This window comes from Amblyomma maculatum, chromosome 1 (genome assembly GCF_055883805.1).
Source record: "Amblyomma maculatum isolate TAMU_Amacu chromosome 1, ASM5588380v1, whole genome shotgun sequence".
In the NCBI taxonomy this organism is placed as follows: Eukaryota; Metazoa; Arthropoda; class Arachnida; order Ixodida; family Ixodidae; genus Amblyomma; species Amblyomma maculatum.
In genome coordinates this window covers 103407647-103423405 of record NC_139344.1, presented here as the reverse complement: position 1 = coordinate 103423405, position 15759 = coordinate 103407647, and the positions used below count along the sequence as shown (strand labels likewise).

Below are 15759 nucleotides of genomic sequence, written 5' to 3'. Positions count from 1 at the left end.
AAAACATTTAACCCACATTTTACTACAACTGCTTGGGATGCTGCAATGAGGTCTAAAAAAAGCATTCCTTACTTTAATTAAAAATAATGCAAACAGAGAAGGAGAAACTATAGTGACTTTGCAATCATTACATGCTGGAAATATTAGTGCCTGTAGCTGGTTCAGTTTGCCGGGTACTCTAAAACAGGTATGGTAGCAGTCGCAGACAGCATTCAAAATTGTTTAATAGTTTTTGTGAGAAAAACAAACACACTTTTGTGGCCGGAAAACGACAAATTTTGCAGTTTTCAACCTTTCGTTTAGAATTCACCTATATATTTGCGATGTGGAAGAATTGATATTGCTTTATGCATGATTGTAGAGTTGTAGAAAAAATTTGGTGTGCCGTACTATATACTACCTGGCTTTATTTATATTCAAATATGGAGGGATTTTTATAGGTAGTGCTTGGAGGTAATTTGTTCTCACAGCTTGACAGCTGTCATTTCTGGGTGCCATGTCAGCTGCCTGCTTTGAAATGCAGTTGCCAGTGCTGGAAGGCTACCCATGAAGTGACATTCAGCAATCAAAACCTTTTTTGGAGCCACCACAGTAAGGCTTGGTTTGTTGTCAAGGGCACTAGAACTAATTTAGCTTGAGATGGGCATTTGTCTACATTGCATGTACCATAGAGCTAATCATGGTTGTGTGTAATGCTGTTACTTGGCCAAGGCTGATAGCTCAAAACTGCCCTGCTTGATTCTTACATCAACAAAGATCGGAATATGCTTTGTTTTTTTATTAATAAAGGCCACAACTACAGGTCAAGTACAGTTCTCAGTTTTCGAGCTCTACACTCAGAGTTTTACTCAAACTCGAGTCTTGTGAAAAGGGCAACATTAAAAATTATTAGTTTCTTCACGCAGTGTGCATCAGACTTTTGAGCCCCCTTCTAATAACATTAAGCACTTGCTTTAATATCCAGAGTTACTTATTTTTCCAAATTTTTTACATGTCTTTTGCTTGAATTAAATTTTATTAAGGGCTTTTGTGACAGGGCAAGGTGGAGCACCCATTTGGTCAAAGCATGCAATATGCTTCACATCTAAGCTTTGCAGTAAATGATGCAAGGTTCAGTTATGTTTCTTCTGCGGAGATTTCTGCCGTACAGGTTGCAAGGACTCCAGAGTACCAACATTGGCCACCTAGGTATTCTACATCACCTCCAATCTATATTTTTGTTCTGCAATGCTTGCTTTAACAGATGAGCCTCAGTGTTGGATGGTATTGGTCTTTATATAGCGGTCACAATTTCAAAAATGTATATTTTCATTCATTGGCATTTTCATTTTGGCTATTAATCAGCAAGTGTGATTATCACAGCGCCCTAAGAATGGAACTTATGCAAATACTAGATTTTCAACATTGTGCTGTAACCGGAGGTCAATTTTTGTGGTTAATGTATGTGTCTTGTACTGTGCTAAATCTAAAATGTAAAGATGCAGTTAAGTTTGCAACCTGGAAGTTGAATCTTAAATCTCATTTCTCCATGCAGCAAAAAATGAAATGAATGCCTTTCATGATACAGTCCTCACATTATTCATGGCGTGTTAGTTCCCATGACTCTGCTACATTTCCCATACTTCAAGGTGTCAAAGGATGTTCACCCTACTGCGCACTGATAGGAATCGCATAGTCTTATGTTTACATAGTTTTACTCATTCCACAGAAATAAGAGGAAAGCATATGTTACAAATTACCATATCAAGTTGTGTCAAGGTATATTTTGCATGTTGTTTGTTAATACTTTCTGCTAGTCGAAGCTACCAGAAAAACAATTCCCTGCTAAGTGCAGCTGGTGAGATGTTCTGGGCCAATAAACAGTGAACACAAATGCAGGTGGAGCCTCTTATGCTGCAATAATGACTTGGCAGTATGACACAATATGTATGTTTTCAGCTTCAACCATTAGTTTGTTGAGAACATGAACTCCCATTGTGTAGAGAGGTGAAACATATGCTAACTTTCACACTAGGAAAGGTGTCTAGTCATTTATTTCGGAGTAAAAGGCATCGCTAATGTGAAACAAAGTTTGAATAAGGCTTCCTGCACTGCATTTTATTACTTTCATGCATGCACTTGCAGACTATGCAAATGTATCCTTTCATGCTGCTCCACTTTGCCAAGGAATTGTGTGCTATGTTTTTAGTGTTGAAGCAAGGTTGTTAAAAGGCTACGACGGCCACACGGCTAAATATATGATGGAGCTTGTCGCACAGAGTGCACTAACCTTGGCATACACTTGTGCTTATTAGTAGGATTGCATTTATGCAAACATGTCTGTGTTGCACTGAAAGAAATGTGCAGATGCATCAGTGACATGTATTTTTAAATAAAACATACAAATTAGCATTCAGTGCTGCATCGACCTGAAGAAATTGCTCTTTAGATGCTCACATATCTTGCGGAATCCTAAATCTAGAGGTGTAGGAAACTGCAAATTCCTGCAATAATTTGAGTAGTTATGCATGATCACATTGCTGTATGTTTTCTGCACACATTTCTCGGGCTTATTCCTTTCACACACACAATATGGTCATTACAGAGAAAAAAAAAAATGAAATTGTGTATAGTATCCCAAATCTCATTTTACAAAAACATGAATAGGTCAAAAACTTCAGGAATTTGCATATGCCACACACTACCATGCTTGCAGAACTTGAGCCATATTCTTTAAAGGAATAATTTTTTATGTCCAATTAGGTTTCGTGTGAAGCTGTTACAATTAATAATCAGCTACAGCATCTATTAGTAAAACATTGTTTCGCTGAGTGAGAGGAGAAATTTCACCAGACAGCACTTCCCTAGGCACACCATATTACTTGGATCTCAATGTCGAACACTTGCTGTAGGGTTATGTAGTTGGTTTGTTTATTCCGGTTGTCTGGATGATGTGCCTCCTATAAGGTACCTCTTTAATAAGGGTTAGAGCCTTTTCGAAAGTCTGTAGATCAGCGCTCTATCCTCTCGTCCTGCACACAGCTGTGCCCAGTGTTTCTGATCGCCGTTTACTGCGAACGCACTTCCTTGCTGTAGATTTTTTTATTTATTTTTTTTAAGGCATGAAATGGCCTTGCCGTTCTATCAAGGGTTTTCAAATGTAACTGGCATAACTGACTTCGTGAAAAGCTGCTCTAGACAATTGGAAAGAAGTCTCTGAAGCCACAAGCACAATTGGGAATACTGTGCCGTGAAGGGTTAAATGTAGCACACCTTACCTGAAGTAAACCTTTCAGACCGTACCACAGTAAAGAAAATATCTGAAACTTTCCAGAGAAGCCAACTGCACATACAAATGTGAAATGTGCTTGGCAACCTGCCCGTAATTCTAAAATATGAAATGTGTTTTACTGATGACATGTTTGCTAAGCATTTATTGGCTTGTCAGATTCACAGGGGCATCTAGCTGAAAATCACTTTACATAAAATGAGTTTCCATTTACACCAAACACTGATCAATGCCAGCAGCATGCCACCAAGTCCGTCGGCACTTAGAACTTGCGTTGATTTACAAGAAAGCCAAGCTCAGCACAATTTTTTGCGAAACGCTCCCTTTCGATGACATAACACCTATAATACGCTGCAAACACCTGGCCAGGGAATGGTGCAGCTGGCTGACCGTGTACAACAATACATTCATGCAGAATCATTACATGACCACGCATTTTAAACAAGCAAACCTAGTTGCCACACAAAGGCCGCGCAAAGCACTTAGTAAAGCAGCAATAAGGTTATGTTCACACTGCATTTCCAAGCCGGGTTGTGTACAAAGCTGAGTTTTGGAAAGGTTAAGGATGAGCAGTAGTTATTACAGTGCTCAGGAGTAGCTTTATTAAACACAAAAGGTCAGCTGAGTGGTTAATTTGGGGAAATTTTCACACCGCAGTTCACACTTCACCAATGACTTAAATACCCAAGACACTCCTATGACAAGCCCTTTGCAAACATTCAAACATGGCACAGGCTGTGTGCAGGAAGTTTCACATTATGCCCTTAACAGCTGAACGTCAGAGATGTTAGCGAGCGACTACACTAAAGTTACAGGAGTACATCTCAGGAGGGGAGTCTCTTTGTAATGACTTCTACGAGGAACTGCAGGCATTGAAAAGAGCACAACGTGTGCTACACTGGAATGTTAGGGGAGCAAACCTAGAGCAACATGCCAATATTAAAGACAGCCAGTACGAAGTTATTGCAACTGCAATAGAAGATCAGAAACCAACTTTCTGAATTTGGAACTCGACACAAGACCTGCTTGCAGTCACAACTCACATGCCAAAGAACAAAGGACAAATTATTACGGACACCAGACAGCCTAGCCAACACTACAAACAATGAACAAGACTCATTTCAAAGTAAGCATGTGACAAAGAACAAAATGACATATTTTGGATAGAAGAAAACTAAATGGTGACCATCAGATGCGAAAGACTGCATCAAAATACAAGGTATCACAATTGACCATAGGGCAGCACAGACAACATAAAAAGGTCTTTTGTGCTTGAATCTCATAGTGTGCTACCCGATCAGTTGAAAAGAATGCCAGTGTTGCATTTACTGGGTTGCTCTTGATGTGACTAGCTCAAGAAATCTTGCCACAGCTTGAAACATTGCTTTACAATCTCACATAACTCATACATTTTTTTTTTTTCCCTGGATTCTAAAGAAAGGGCTGATGGAAAAAGCAACTGATCAGAGATTTGATGAAAACTGCTCCTGCTCGCACTAAGTACACAAACTGACAGCATAGAACAGCTAGAGGTTGATAAAGAAACAATGAAATAAGCACATCCAGAGAAGGAAACTCCAACACCAAGCTATATACCTTAAGTACATTTCTTTTAACAGCTGAGGAAGGAAAAAAAAAAAACATCTAGCCTTATCAGGCCTCAAGGGGGCTGCTTTAAAAGTGCTCCTGCAGAAGGTCAACTAGGATCTTGGACACTCCATCCTTGCTGCTTCGAATGGTAAGCCGATACATCTGTGCTTGCCGATTAGGCTCAAGCCGTAGCAAAGAACCAATCTGAAGTCCACGTGTGTGGATGATTCCAGCGCAGACAAAGTTATCAGGGTTAGGATCAATGCCATCCAGAAGCTGCATGCCAAAGCCAGACAGCTTGCTACGAATGCCTTCAGTCTCCATGGGGAAACGTGCTTTGAAGATCTTCTGTTCTTCTTGACCAGGACTGCTCAGATTCTTCCAACGAGAAAAGAATGACTCAGAATTCATTATTGTTGGCTCCAAGAACTTGTTAAGAAACACTGGAAGCCGCAGGGTGAACTTCTGTTGCACACCACAATAGACGAACTGCACAACCAGTCCTGGGGCTTCTGCAAAGTCCTGAACACACTCCACATTGACCATTTGCTCAACTTGAGCTCCAGCTTCAATGGCCGGTTCCACAGGCTTTACTTGGATGCTTAGGGCCACGTTATCACTTGTCACATTGGGTAAGAAACTTTGGAACTGGGATGCTGTCTTGTTGCCATAGAAGAGCCCAACACGGCCCAGGTTCTGACGAAATTCAGCCTTGACACCGATCTGCAGAAGGTCATTTTCAAACAAGATGCCATTGTGCTTGCAGACAAATTTCTTCAGGCCCTCTTCACTAGAAACCACCACAGCTGTGCTGCCCTGAACACCTGTGGACTGGTCTTCAAACACATCTACTAAACAAGCAGTTGTGCCATTGGCAGGTCCCTGTGGAGCAGGCGGAGCAGTCTGGTCCAGAGAAAGGCCAAGCAAGTCCATAGTTGCAGGGGCTGTTGTCCCATTAGCAGGAGTGGTGCCATCTACCAACAATGGTGCTGCACGAAGGTTTTCTTTATTACTGGCATTGATTCCTTCAGACATGCCTGGTTTCTTGCGCTTCAAGATAGCCAGGATTGAGGACTCCCTCTCGGGAAATGGGGGCATTTCCTCCAGGACTGTTGCAAGTACATCTGGCGAGGCAATCTGACTCAGGCTCAAGTATTCTACAGCACGCTGCTGCAGCTCAGAGTCAGCACAACGAATATTGCTGTTGCTGCGAAGGATGTTCTGGATTTCAGGCTTGATTTCTGGAAAAAGGTTGATAAACTTCACGTACGTGGTCAGCAAGAGCGCTCTGGTGCTGGCAGAACAGAGGTGATACTTGGAGTGCAGCAGCTGAAACTGGATCAATGGACTGGAACGTTGATCGCCAGCAATCAAGTTTCCAAACTCTCCCAGAATGTAGCCAGCTACCTTGACCATGTTCTCATGGCAAGCAGGTGCTTGGAGAGCCTCGAAAACTGTTTTGGCAGCATAACCTTGCACATCCTCACGATTGATGACTATCTGGATGACGCGGTACCAGACCTCCTCGCTGACGTAGTCGCCTGCAATTCGGATGAGATTAAGGATGACATCCACATACCATGTGTAGTCTGAGGCATACTTTTCGGCCAGAATGGCCACCTTCAGAACCATCTCCTCACGGATGGAGTAGTCTGCTGTTTCAAGGTAGGCCAGCATTTCTGCCACAATCTCTTCAGCGTTGGACTTGTCACACATGGCATAAAGCAAGTCAACGGCTCGCTGACGAACGCTTACGTCGCGCTCGGTCTTGAGGGCGTTCACTACCGTCTCCTGGTGCTTTTTCACGGCCTCGTGGGAGAACTCCGAAGTGGCCAGCAGGCAGAGGCTCTCCAGAGCCAGGTACCTCAGATTGGTCTCACGATGCTGTAAAAACTGCCCTAGCTGATTGCAGGCTCGCACGAGCAGGTTCGGCTCGATGACGGCGCCCAGCCGGTCCATGTGGATGATGAGCGATATGGCTTCGAAAAGCACAGCATTCTTAGCGTTAGAATGCTGCACCTTCTTAGACTTGGGAGGCTCCTGGGCCTTGTTGAGGATAGTCTCGAGGCATTCGTTAAGGCGGCCTCGGACGCCAGGGTCGTCGGGGGGCGGGTAGTTCTGCAGCAGGCGCAGCAACTTCATGCTTAGCCAGGGCGCCGGCACGAAGTAGTAGGTGTAGTCCTGCAGGTCCGTGTATGAAGCAGTTACGATGCGACTGAGTCTTGACACGGCCAACGACACGCAGCCTCTGTACTCGTCCGGATTCTTCTTGACTAGCGCGTCAATGAGGCTCACGGCGGCAGTAACAACGCCCATGTGCTGGTCATTGAGCAGGTGGATGATGCGCGATGTCCACTCGCCGCTCGGAGTGATGTCCGGCAGCGTACGCAGTAGCCGCAGCAGGCACAGTGCTGCGCTCTGCTTCACCACGTCGATGGTGTCGCCCGACACCAGCAGCTTGGGGATCTCGCCGCCAAATGTCTCGGCCATCTCGCGGCTGCCTATGTTGGCGATGCACTGCAGCGCAAGATTCACGTGGATGGGATTACGGGCACACAGGTCGTTCTTGATGCTCTGGATAATGAGGCGCATCAACTCGCTGTTTTCGTTCAGCAGCACTGAGATGAACAGGTAGCCTATCTGCTTCTCGGAGTATTTGTTTGAGCTGAGCAGATTTACCGCCTCCATGTGGCCGAAGTCAATGTCGTGGCCCAAGAGGAAAATGAACAAGAGCTTGCACACGTACTTCTTTTTCTGATAGCCATCAAGCGTCTTGTCTCCTTTGAACTTAGAACGAATGTTGGCGAGCTCCTTGTTGATGCGCTTGATCTCCGCCTCCTTGCTTTTGCAGTTTCGGATATCCGATATGAAAACCGCCAGGCCACGGATGCCGTCCCCTCGTACTGCGGGCATTTTGGCGTTCAGCAAATTGGTCGGCTCGTCGTTCTTTTACCTTGGTCGCTTGTTCGCACAAGCGTGCTGGTTTTCAAAGTCCTCAACAGAGTGCAGTTCTCGCAAAAAAGCACTAAGTGCGAAGGTAACGCAAGAAACCCTTGTGACGGGGCTCCGCGGAACAGCCCCTCGGGAACGCTGCGGCGATCAGGGTTGTCTGAACTGATTGGCGATTTCGTAGTCGTTTATACCAGAGCACCAGAGTCCAGTCACTTGCCCGGACAGTGCGACCCTTGTGCGGCATGAAACAACCACTTCTTCAGATCAGACGTTAGGTGGCCGATGAATACATTTTTCTTTTCTTAAGCAGATTAATTTGCTTGCGCTGGCTGGCATGTCTCGCTCAGCACGGAACTTCTTTTTTTGTCCTTTGTGTCCTCGGACTACGTAAAAAAAATAAAAAAAAAAAAAAAGGTACTCCGTCTTATTTTAAAAACGCTAAAAGTGCGTTTCGGTTAGTTGAAAATAGTTGTAATACGTAATAATACAAGTTAATTGTTTCTACATTCTTTATTTAAGCTTATTGTCGCAGTTGCATTGCTGCATGGTACGCAACTTTCTGTGCGAGATGGTCGAAGCGGCCTTGGAAGCGGTAGGAGTCAACGCATGGAAGTGCCGATGGCTAAGCCGAGCTCGCTTTAGTAAAAGAAATCTGTTACTTTTAGATGGAATGGTACCTGCTAGCGTTTCGAAATATTTTATTTTAAATCTTGTATCATAGATTCATGGCACAGTTACTGATTGATGCGCTGACAGGTAATGACAATACTTGATTTCTTTATGCAACCTAACAAGAGCAGCGTAATAGAAGGGCAGCCTCGCCAGCACACCTTTGGTTTGGTACTAGTCTGGTGTATGCACTGTTGAATTAAAGCATGCATGTGGCCACAGCCTGATGTGACTGATGGTACTGGGACTTGTGTGCTGTTATATCTTTTGAGCTGCCTGTGCACTTTTTTGTGTAGCACGCATGGCCTGTAGTTGTAGGCAGTGACCATCGTCTCTATCGCTTTCGTCCCGAGAGCTCTTGCTTTATCATCACGTCGAGCATAACGTTTAACCACTGTTTTATATAGCTTCCATAGAAAGCGCTGCACTATGTATCAAGGCTAAAGTATTTTATTTTGCCACATTCATCTTGCCGGACACACCCACAGCCAGTGACTGCTTCGTGTCCATACCCTTCCGCTATATATTTGGGATTGGCCTTTTTCAATAAAGTGATTTCTTCAGAAATGTGACATTCAGACCGTGGAAATTATCTTTTGTCGTTTGGCTTATGTCAGAGCTTGTTTGATTTGCGTAGTTATGTACTATTGGTGCAGGAGTCAACGGAGTCTTTACGCTTAAGAAAGCGATTTGCATGCCGACGAACATTCAAGTGCTACTCGTAGTACTGAATGATTACTTTAAGGCTCACGTGCGGAAAGGCATCATTGCGAGTGAAAGTACGGAACGCGTAGTCCTAGAAGTTTTCGGTTTTGTGTCGGGGGAACAAAGTACCCACATTCACATTATCAGTGCTTGTAAGAAAAATGCGTCTCTGTATTCTTTTTGGGTTCTCAAAGGTACACACGTTGATTGTTTCGAGCGCAACGTAACTTCCCATTGCTATTCTTCTTCTTTCTTACTTCCTGTATGCCTTGAATAGTTCGTGCTTGAATACGTGCGATCTTCTTTTATTCGCCTGGAAGCAAAAGCTGCAGAAATTTCTTGGCAGATGAGCTTGGTCTATGTTTGGCTTGCTTGCTCATTGAAGTGTTGATTTTGGCTCATTAAACCAGGGGGTGGGCATTATGTCTCCTACCAACTGTGTATAGTGGCTATTGTTTTTATCATTAATTATCGTTTTTTTTTGTTTTAATTGCTTGTCGCTCTCTTGTCTATGCAGTTGATTGTGCTGTCAATTATTTACTGCTAATAAACATTAAAATGGAGTAAAATATATTTACTTCTATTCCCTCAAGTGCGTCTGTAATAGGTTGTTGCATGAGCGTTGAGCACTTTGATGCAGAATGACATGCTCAGTAATGGCCTTGACTATCACCAGTATAACAAAGTGATATATTTTGCAGTTGTTAAAGATTATTGAATATGATAAATCGGTAGGTGTTCATCTCCACGTGAACTGGGCCTGGACCTTCCTCCCATGCATACTGTATGAAATAAAATCGTTTGTTCTACTTCCAGGAAATGTTCTCGATGCTCAGACTGTATTAGCTGTACAGCAGCTTCTGGAAACCAGCCAGCCTGGAACCCAAAATGAAAGGGGTAGGTGGTCGAAATTACTACGTAGCCCTCCACTACGGCTCCCCTTTCTCTCTTTCCACTTTCAATCCCACCTTAATCCCTTCCCTTACGGCGCGGTTCAGGTGTCCACAGAGCAAGTGTGACAGATACTGCGCCTTTCCGTTCCTGTGAACCAATTATTATTATTATTACGTTCAGCAGGGTATTTCTTTTCCCTTGCGCATGCTTTGAACATTGTCTCTACCTCTGTGCTATTGCCCTCGAATCCCACTACTTTCATCCTAGTGTGGATAGGTGGTGTAGCCCTACTGGTTCACCCAGTTAGCCCCATTACACCAGGCAGTTGAAGTTCTGCCAGCTTAATTGAGATGCAACCCTAATAAAGTGGGTTTTTTTTCTCTCACTGCTCATACGCACTTTGTAAGTTGCAGGCAGTTTGTTTGTAAGTGTCGAAGTGCTCAAGTGAACCTGAATTCAGGTTCTGGAAACCAGCCTAGTTGGAGCAAAACAACGCTTCAGTGTCCTTAAAGGAGCATGTTTGCCTTTACAGCAGTAACACTATAGTGGACTGTTTGCAGGTAAACAACGTTGCTTGAATTACTGTCATGTAACAAACAACTTGTGTGTTCACCTGTTGGCTTAAGAGAATGGTGTTCTGGCTGCCCTAACCTGTCAAGGAATGGGATAAAACTGTGTAGGCTCTTGAGAATCTACCATTGGTTGTCATGTAATCTTGGTGAGCCTGAGCAGGGGTGTGTGGGATGAGATTTGGTACTGTTCAGCTGTCACTCGATTTTTTGCCCCAGGGGCAGGGTGAGGATCCAGCAAGTTTCTTTCGTGCATTTTGGTGCATTGTGCTTGTGTGGGGGCACATGTATGCAATCTGTAGTTTTTTTGTTATTAACGCTGGTTGTAGAGACTGGAGCAAAATTATTTGGAGAGAGAGAGACTGAGTGGGGACGGGAGAGGGGCTGGGTAGAACCCCCTTCTCCTTTCAGATTTCAGAGTGGTTGGGCGACTCTGGGAAATTAATCTTAAAACCAAATATGAAGCCATTGCAGGTGCTGCTCATGTTTCATGCACCTTGAATTGGAACTAACAGTCACACTTCATGATTTAGAAGTGTTTCTTAAGCAGCTACCAAAGCCATGTGGGCTAGCTAGGGATTTAAATTTGCGCTCCTCTTTTTGGGAAAGTGAACAAATGGACACTAGAAGCTGTATTTTAGATTTCATTTTGTGTAACAGTGTCTATTTGCTCAATAATAGGAAGCTCTCTGATATTGTTCTTCAACCACTGGGAAAATGGGCTGTCTAGATTTATCCTTTAGTTAGCCCTCTGCTTTCATCGGCTGTAATTGGGGCATCCTCAGCAACCCATACAGGAATGATCATTTCCCAGTCATAATTAGTTTAATATCCTTGCCATCCTTGCCCTGATGGAAGCTTTACCTAGCTAACTGGCCACAATTTCAATCCAAAGCTAGCCTCAAAAAATGTTTTATGGCTAACCTGAGCGTAGATGAGAGCTGAAAAAAAGTATATCACTCGCATTATTGTCACAGCCACTTAGCAATCCCATAGTTCTCATGAGTTGTGCCAAAAAATTGCAAGGTTTGGTATTCGCAGAAATACAAAGAAGCGAGAAGGAAATAAAATAAATCCTGAGAAATTTTTCATAGATACCCAGCAAACCAAAGCACTATACATCCGTCGCAGTGCCGAGAGGGCTTTCTGTCAAGATTATATATAGTCTATAAACAGTTCACTCATATAGAAGAAACGTGGCAGCAAGCTTATGAACGAAATTGCAGCTTTTCCCCCTTTCACAATTCCATTTTTGAAAAGGCAGACATTTTAGATGAACATTTTTCCGCAATCTTCAGTTTTCTTCTTTTTACATTGCGCAGAGTTGTACTTGATCACAAACAAAGCTTCCAACAAATAGGAATGCATATCAAGTATACAGTAGTATAATCACACTTAAATAAATTGGGTTCTAGCTGCAGGTAAAAAGACAGCACATGATCCATACAAAATACATTATAAAATGCTTGCACACTTTTTCCATACCCACGTATGAAATTTTTCAATAAAATATGAGCATCCATAAATATTTCTGTGGCCTGGAACAAAGCTGCCATTCCTGAAAGCAAGCAAACGGGCAACCTCTCCTGATAGTTATAGACCAGATTTTTTTGCCTTTGCGCACTCCTACTCTCAGCTTCATTTTTTCGCACGCACTTCCTCGGCACTGCGCGTTATGCATGCGTCGTGCGTAGAATGAGTGTCTCTGCAGATGTCCTTCAGTTGTGTCGTTAACCCGCTCTACCACCTATGAATGTTGGTGTGTGCTGTGTATCGCTACTTCCATTTTTTTTTTCTATGCCGGAAAGTTGTACAGCTATTTGAAGTGAATTGTTCTCTTGTTAAAGGGATATCTGTGCATAGTCCACCAGGCAAGTTAGGAACTGGAAATCAAAGTTCATAAGCGGATTGATCCCCTGCTGTTTTATTTTTGTCTGTTCTCTACGCACTTTTTTTTTTTGTTCGTTTTTTGACCTCTTGATTTTGTGCAGAATGTAAGTTTATTGATTTGACTCTATATTATTAAATGTAGCCAAATTAGTGGGGTGCAGGCTGAAGGATGTTTAAGCGAAACATGGTTTCGGGTGATAATAGCTTGTCTTTGGCTTTCTTTTACCATTCTTTTATGGGAATTCAAGCACGACTGCCAGCAAAACAAATTGGTATTTCCTCATGTCAGAGAGAAGTAGGCGGGGAAAATGGCTGTTCATAGTATCTGTTTGCTGTTATTATTTACCTGAGTCACAGCAAAATAAACACGATTTTATTACATTCTGTTACACTCATATTTAACCAGCCAAAGGACGAGACACAGGAAAGAAGAGGACAGGACAAGACTGGACTAGCAACTGAGTTTATTGAACAGAAGAAAACAATGAAGGCTCCTTCTGAAAAGCACGCGCACAACCCAACCGGTGGAATGGCAGGAAATTGGGAAGAAGATGAAAACGAAAATTCAAAGCCAATTCGAAATCAAGACCTAACAAACAACGTTTCTAATAGATCGAATTCCTTACAATGAAGGCTAACCAATGCCTTAGCCACACACTTGTCCTCGGCTTTAGCAATGTAATATGCTTCAACCAACTCTCTACAGAATTGATTATCATTGCTGTAAACTACACCCGTATTATTAAAATCAGGCGCACAAAGGGACGGGTCATGCTCCGACTTACACTCTCGGGACAAGTGTGTGGCTAAGGCGTCGGTTATCCTTCATTGTAAGGAATTTGATCTATTAGAAAAGTTGTTAGTTAGGCCTCGACTTCGAATTGGCTTTGAATTTTCATTTTCATCTTCTTCCCAATTTCCTGCCATTCCACAGGTTGGGTTGTGCGCATGCTTTTCGGAAGGAGTCTTCGTTGTTTTCTTCTGTTCAATAAACTCAGTTGCTAGTCCAGCCTTATCCTGTCCTCTTCTTTCCTGTGTCTCGTCCTTGGCTGGTTAAATATGAACCCTTACCAACTTGCCCAGTCGCCAACCTTGCTGTTACACTCGCCCAAACAGCTACGTGGCACTTTCACTCACACACACAAAGTTTTGTCGTATATACTAGTCTTTGTTTTGCATGTTAGGAGGACTGCTGGCAGAATATTTGTAAGTGGTCTAGTGTAGAAGTTGACTTAAGGTCACAGAGAAGCAAGGTTAACAAAGGGTTTCATGTACACATTGATTGCAGTGGAAGTGGTTCCAGCTGCTGATGAGGAGAGTGAGGAAGAGGGAGAAGAAGACACATTCCAGTGCGGCAAATGCAAAAGAAAGTTCACGTTGCTCGCTGCCTATTTTGCGCACAAAAAGGAACCCTGTACAGGCAAAATGCCAACCAGTCTGTGGAATCGGCTCACTCGTAGCACCACAGCCACCGTGGGCACCGTTGACCGGCTGGCGGCTGCTTCTCAAACGGTGGGCTCTTGTCTCCTTCTGCTCTGCACTACTGTTGTTTAAATGCACGATAGCTGGCCTTGTACCTTTTGAACCATAAACAATGTTTCTATGGTAAAAGTTAATCCAATGCAAAAAGACTTGGACAAAAGGAAGGAACAAGCAGGATGAGATGAGCACTGATTACCAGCAGATTTATTTTAGTCCCACACTGTCATTTTATACCTACACTGTGTCATTTATCAGACGAGTGATGGCATCATGGACACACAAAAAAGAAAAAGAACACAGATATTACATTTAAGAAGCCAGTATGTCTCGGGAAGGAACAGCAGTTCACAATAGGTAGCAAAGCACTGGAAGTGGTAGGCGAATATGTCTACTTAGGACAGGTAGTAACCGCAGATCCAGACCATGAAAGTGAAATAACTAGGACAATAAGATTGGGATGGGGCACATTTCTTAGCAGTGTGGGTTACATGGCAAACAAAACAATAATAACAAAGTTAATAAATATCGAAGTGTGGCGAAAGGCAATAAGGAATCATTCCAGTTGGTTACAGTGCGAGGAAAAAAATTAAAACTTGAATAAATGACTAGCAGCTTACCGGTATCGCTCAAGAGGAAAGTATACAACACTTGCACCTTACCCGTACTCACCTATGGTGCTGAAATGTGGAGGCTAACGAAAAGGGTTTTACTTAAGTTGAGGGCAATGTAGAGGGCCATGGAACGGAAAATGGTAGGTGTAACGTTAAGAGATAGAAAGCGCGCAGAATGGGTCAGAGAAATAACTCGAGTTACTGACATTCCAGTGGAAATCGAGAAGAAGAAGCGGGTATGGGCATGTAGTGCATAGAGAGGACAGCCGATGATCTCTTAGGGTAACAAATTGCATTCCAAGGGAAGGAAAACGTAACGGGGGCAGCAGAAAGTTAGATGGGCGGGATGAGGTTAAGAAGTTTGCAGGGGTCAAGTAAATACAACTAGCACACAACCGGGTTAAATGGAGGAGTATGGGAGAGGCCTTCACCCTGCAGTGGGTTTAGTCCGGCTGATGATGGATGATGTCCAATAATTGCAATTGGGCCCTGCATGTGTCCTTATAAAAGATCCTCTTCCTGGTCACAGAGTCCCATAGGTGACGCACTGCTATCATACTCGTGCACCCAGATATTTTTTTTTCTATCTAGTAGTCCTCAATGATTTTTGTTCTGCTTACTTCTTGCTGGTAAACTTGGCTCTTTCAGCCACAAGTTTACACTTTTTTTAGTTTGCATTTTCTGCATTCATTGCAGTAGTCTGGTGGGCACATCGTTAGAGTTATTTTTCAATGACTGCTTGTGCTCACACACTTTGGCATTTTCTTGGTCAATGTAGACACGCCCGCATATAACGGGCAATTTGAATATGACGACTGACTCTCACTGAACAGCACTCAATGCTTTACAGCACATTTTTTGTGGTTTTCTCTTCAGCGTGGGGCAAAACTTTCAAAGTTTGCTTAACGCTGAATAGACAGCCTTCACGTCAAAGTGATCGTCGACCTTATTGATGCTGTGTGCAAGTTTACGTGTGTACAAAATGCTTTCTTTGCATTTGTTCATTGCAAGTGCGTGTCAGCAAAGCAGAAATTTGCACATGCCAGTTATCATAAGACAACAATAGCCAGCATTTGTCAGTCACTGCATTTGCTTGTCAATCCCAACCTGCTCACAATGTTCGCAGAGT

At 43.2% G+C, this 15759-nt stretch overlaps 2 protein-coding genes across 3 annotated transcripts in view; one reads left to right on the top strand and one right to left on the bottom strand.

The window, feature by feature from the left end:
- Positions 1-3380: 3380 nt before the first annotated feature.
- On the bottom strand, positions 3381-8186 carry LOC146203356 (AP-2 complex subunit alpha-like). The gene has a single exon (XM_084588710.1). It carries the CDS (start codon positions 7769-7771, stop codon positions 4943-4945), a length of 2829 nt encoding a protein of 942 aa, XP_084444836.1. The 5' UTR covers positions 7772-8186; the 3' UTR covers positions 3381-4942.
- A 183-nt stretch (positions 8187-8369) lies between these two features.
- Positions 8370-15759, top strand: part of LOC146203355 (zinc finger protein 341-like) — a 54937-nt gene continuing 47547 nt past the window's right edge. The window contains exons 1-3 of one of the 2 annotated variants that reach the window (XM_084588709.1): positions 8370-8566; positions 10001-10081; positions 13826-14049. In XM_084588709.1, coding sequence (XP_084444835.1) covers positions 8536-8566; positions 10001-10081; positions 13826-14049 — 336 coding nt within the window. In that variant the 5' untranslated portion in view covers positions 8370-8535. The remainder of the gene's footprint in view (positions 8567-10000; positions 10082-13825; positions 14050-15759) is intronic. The other variant, XM_084588708.1, reaches the window with a different exon arrangement.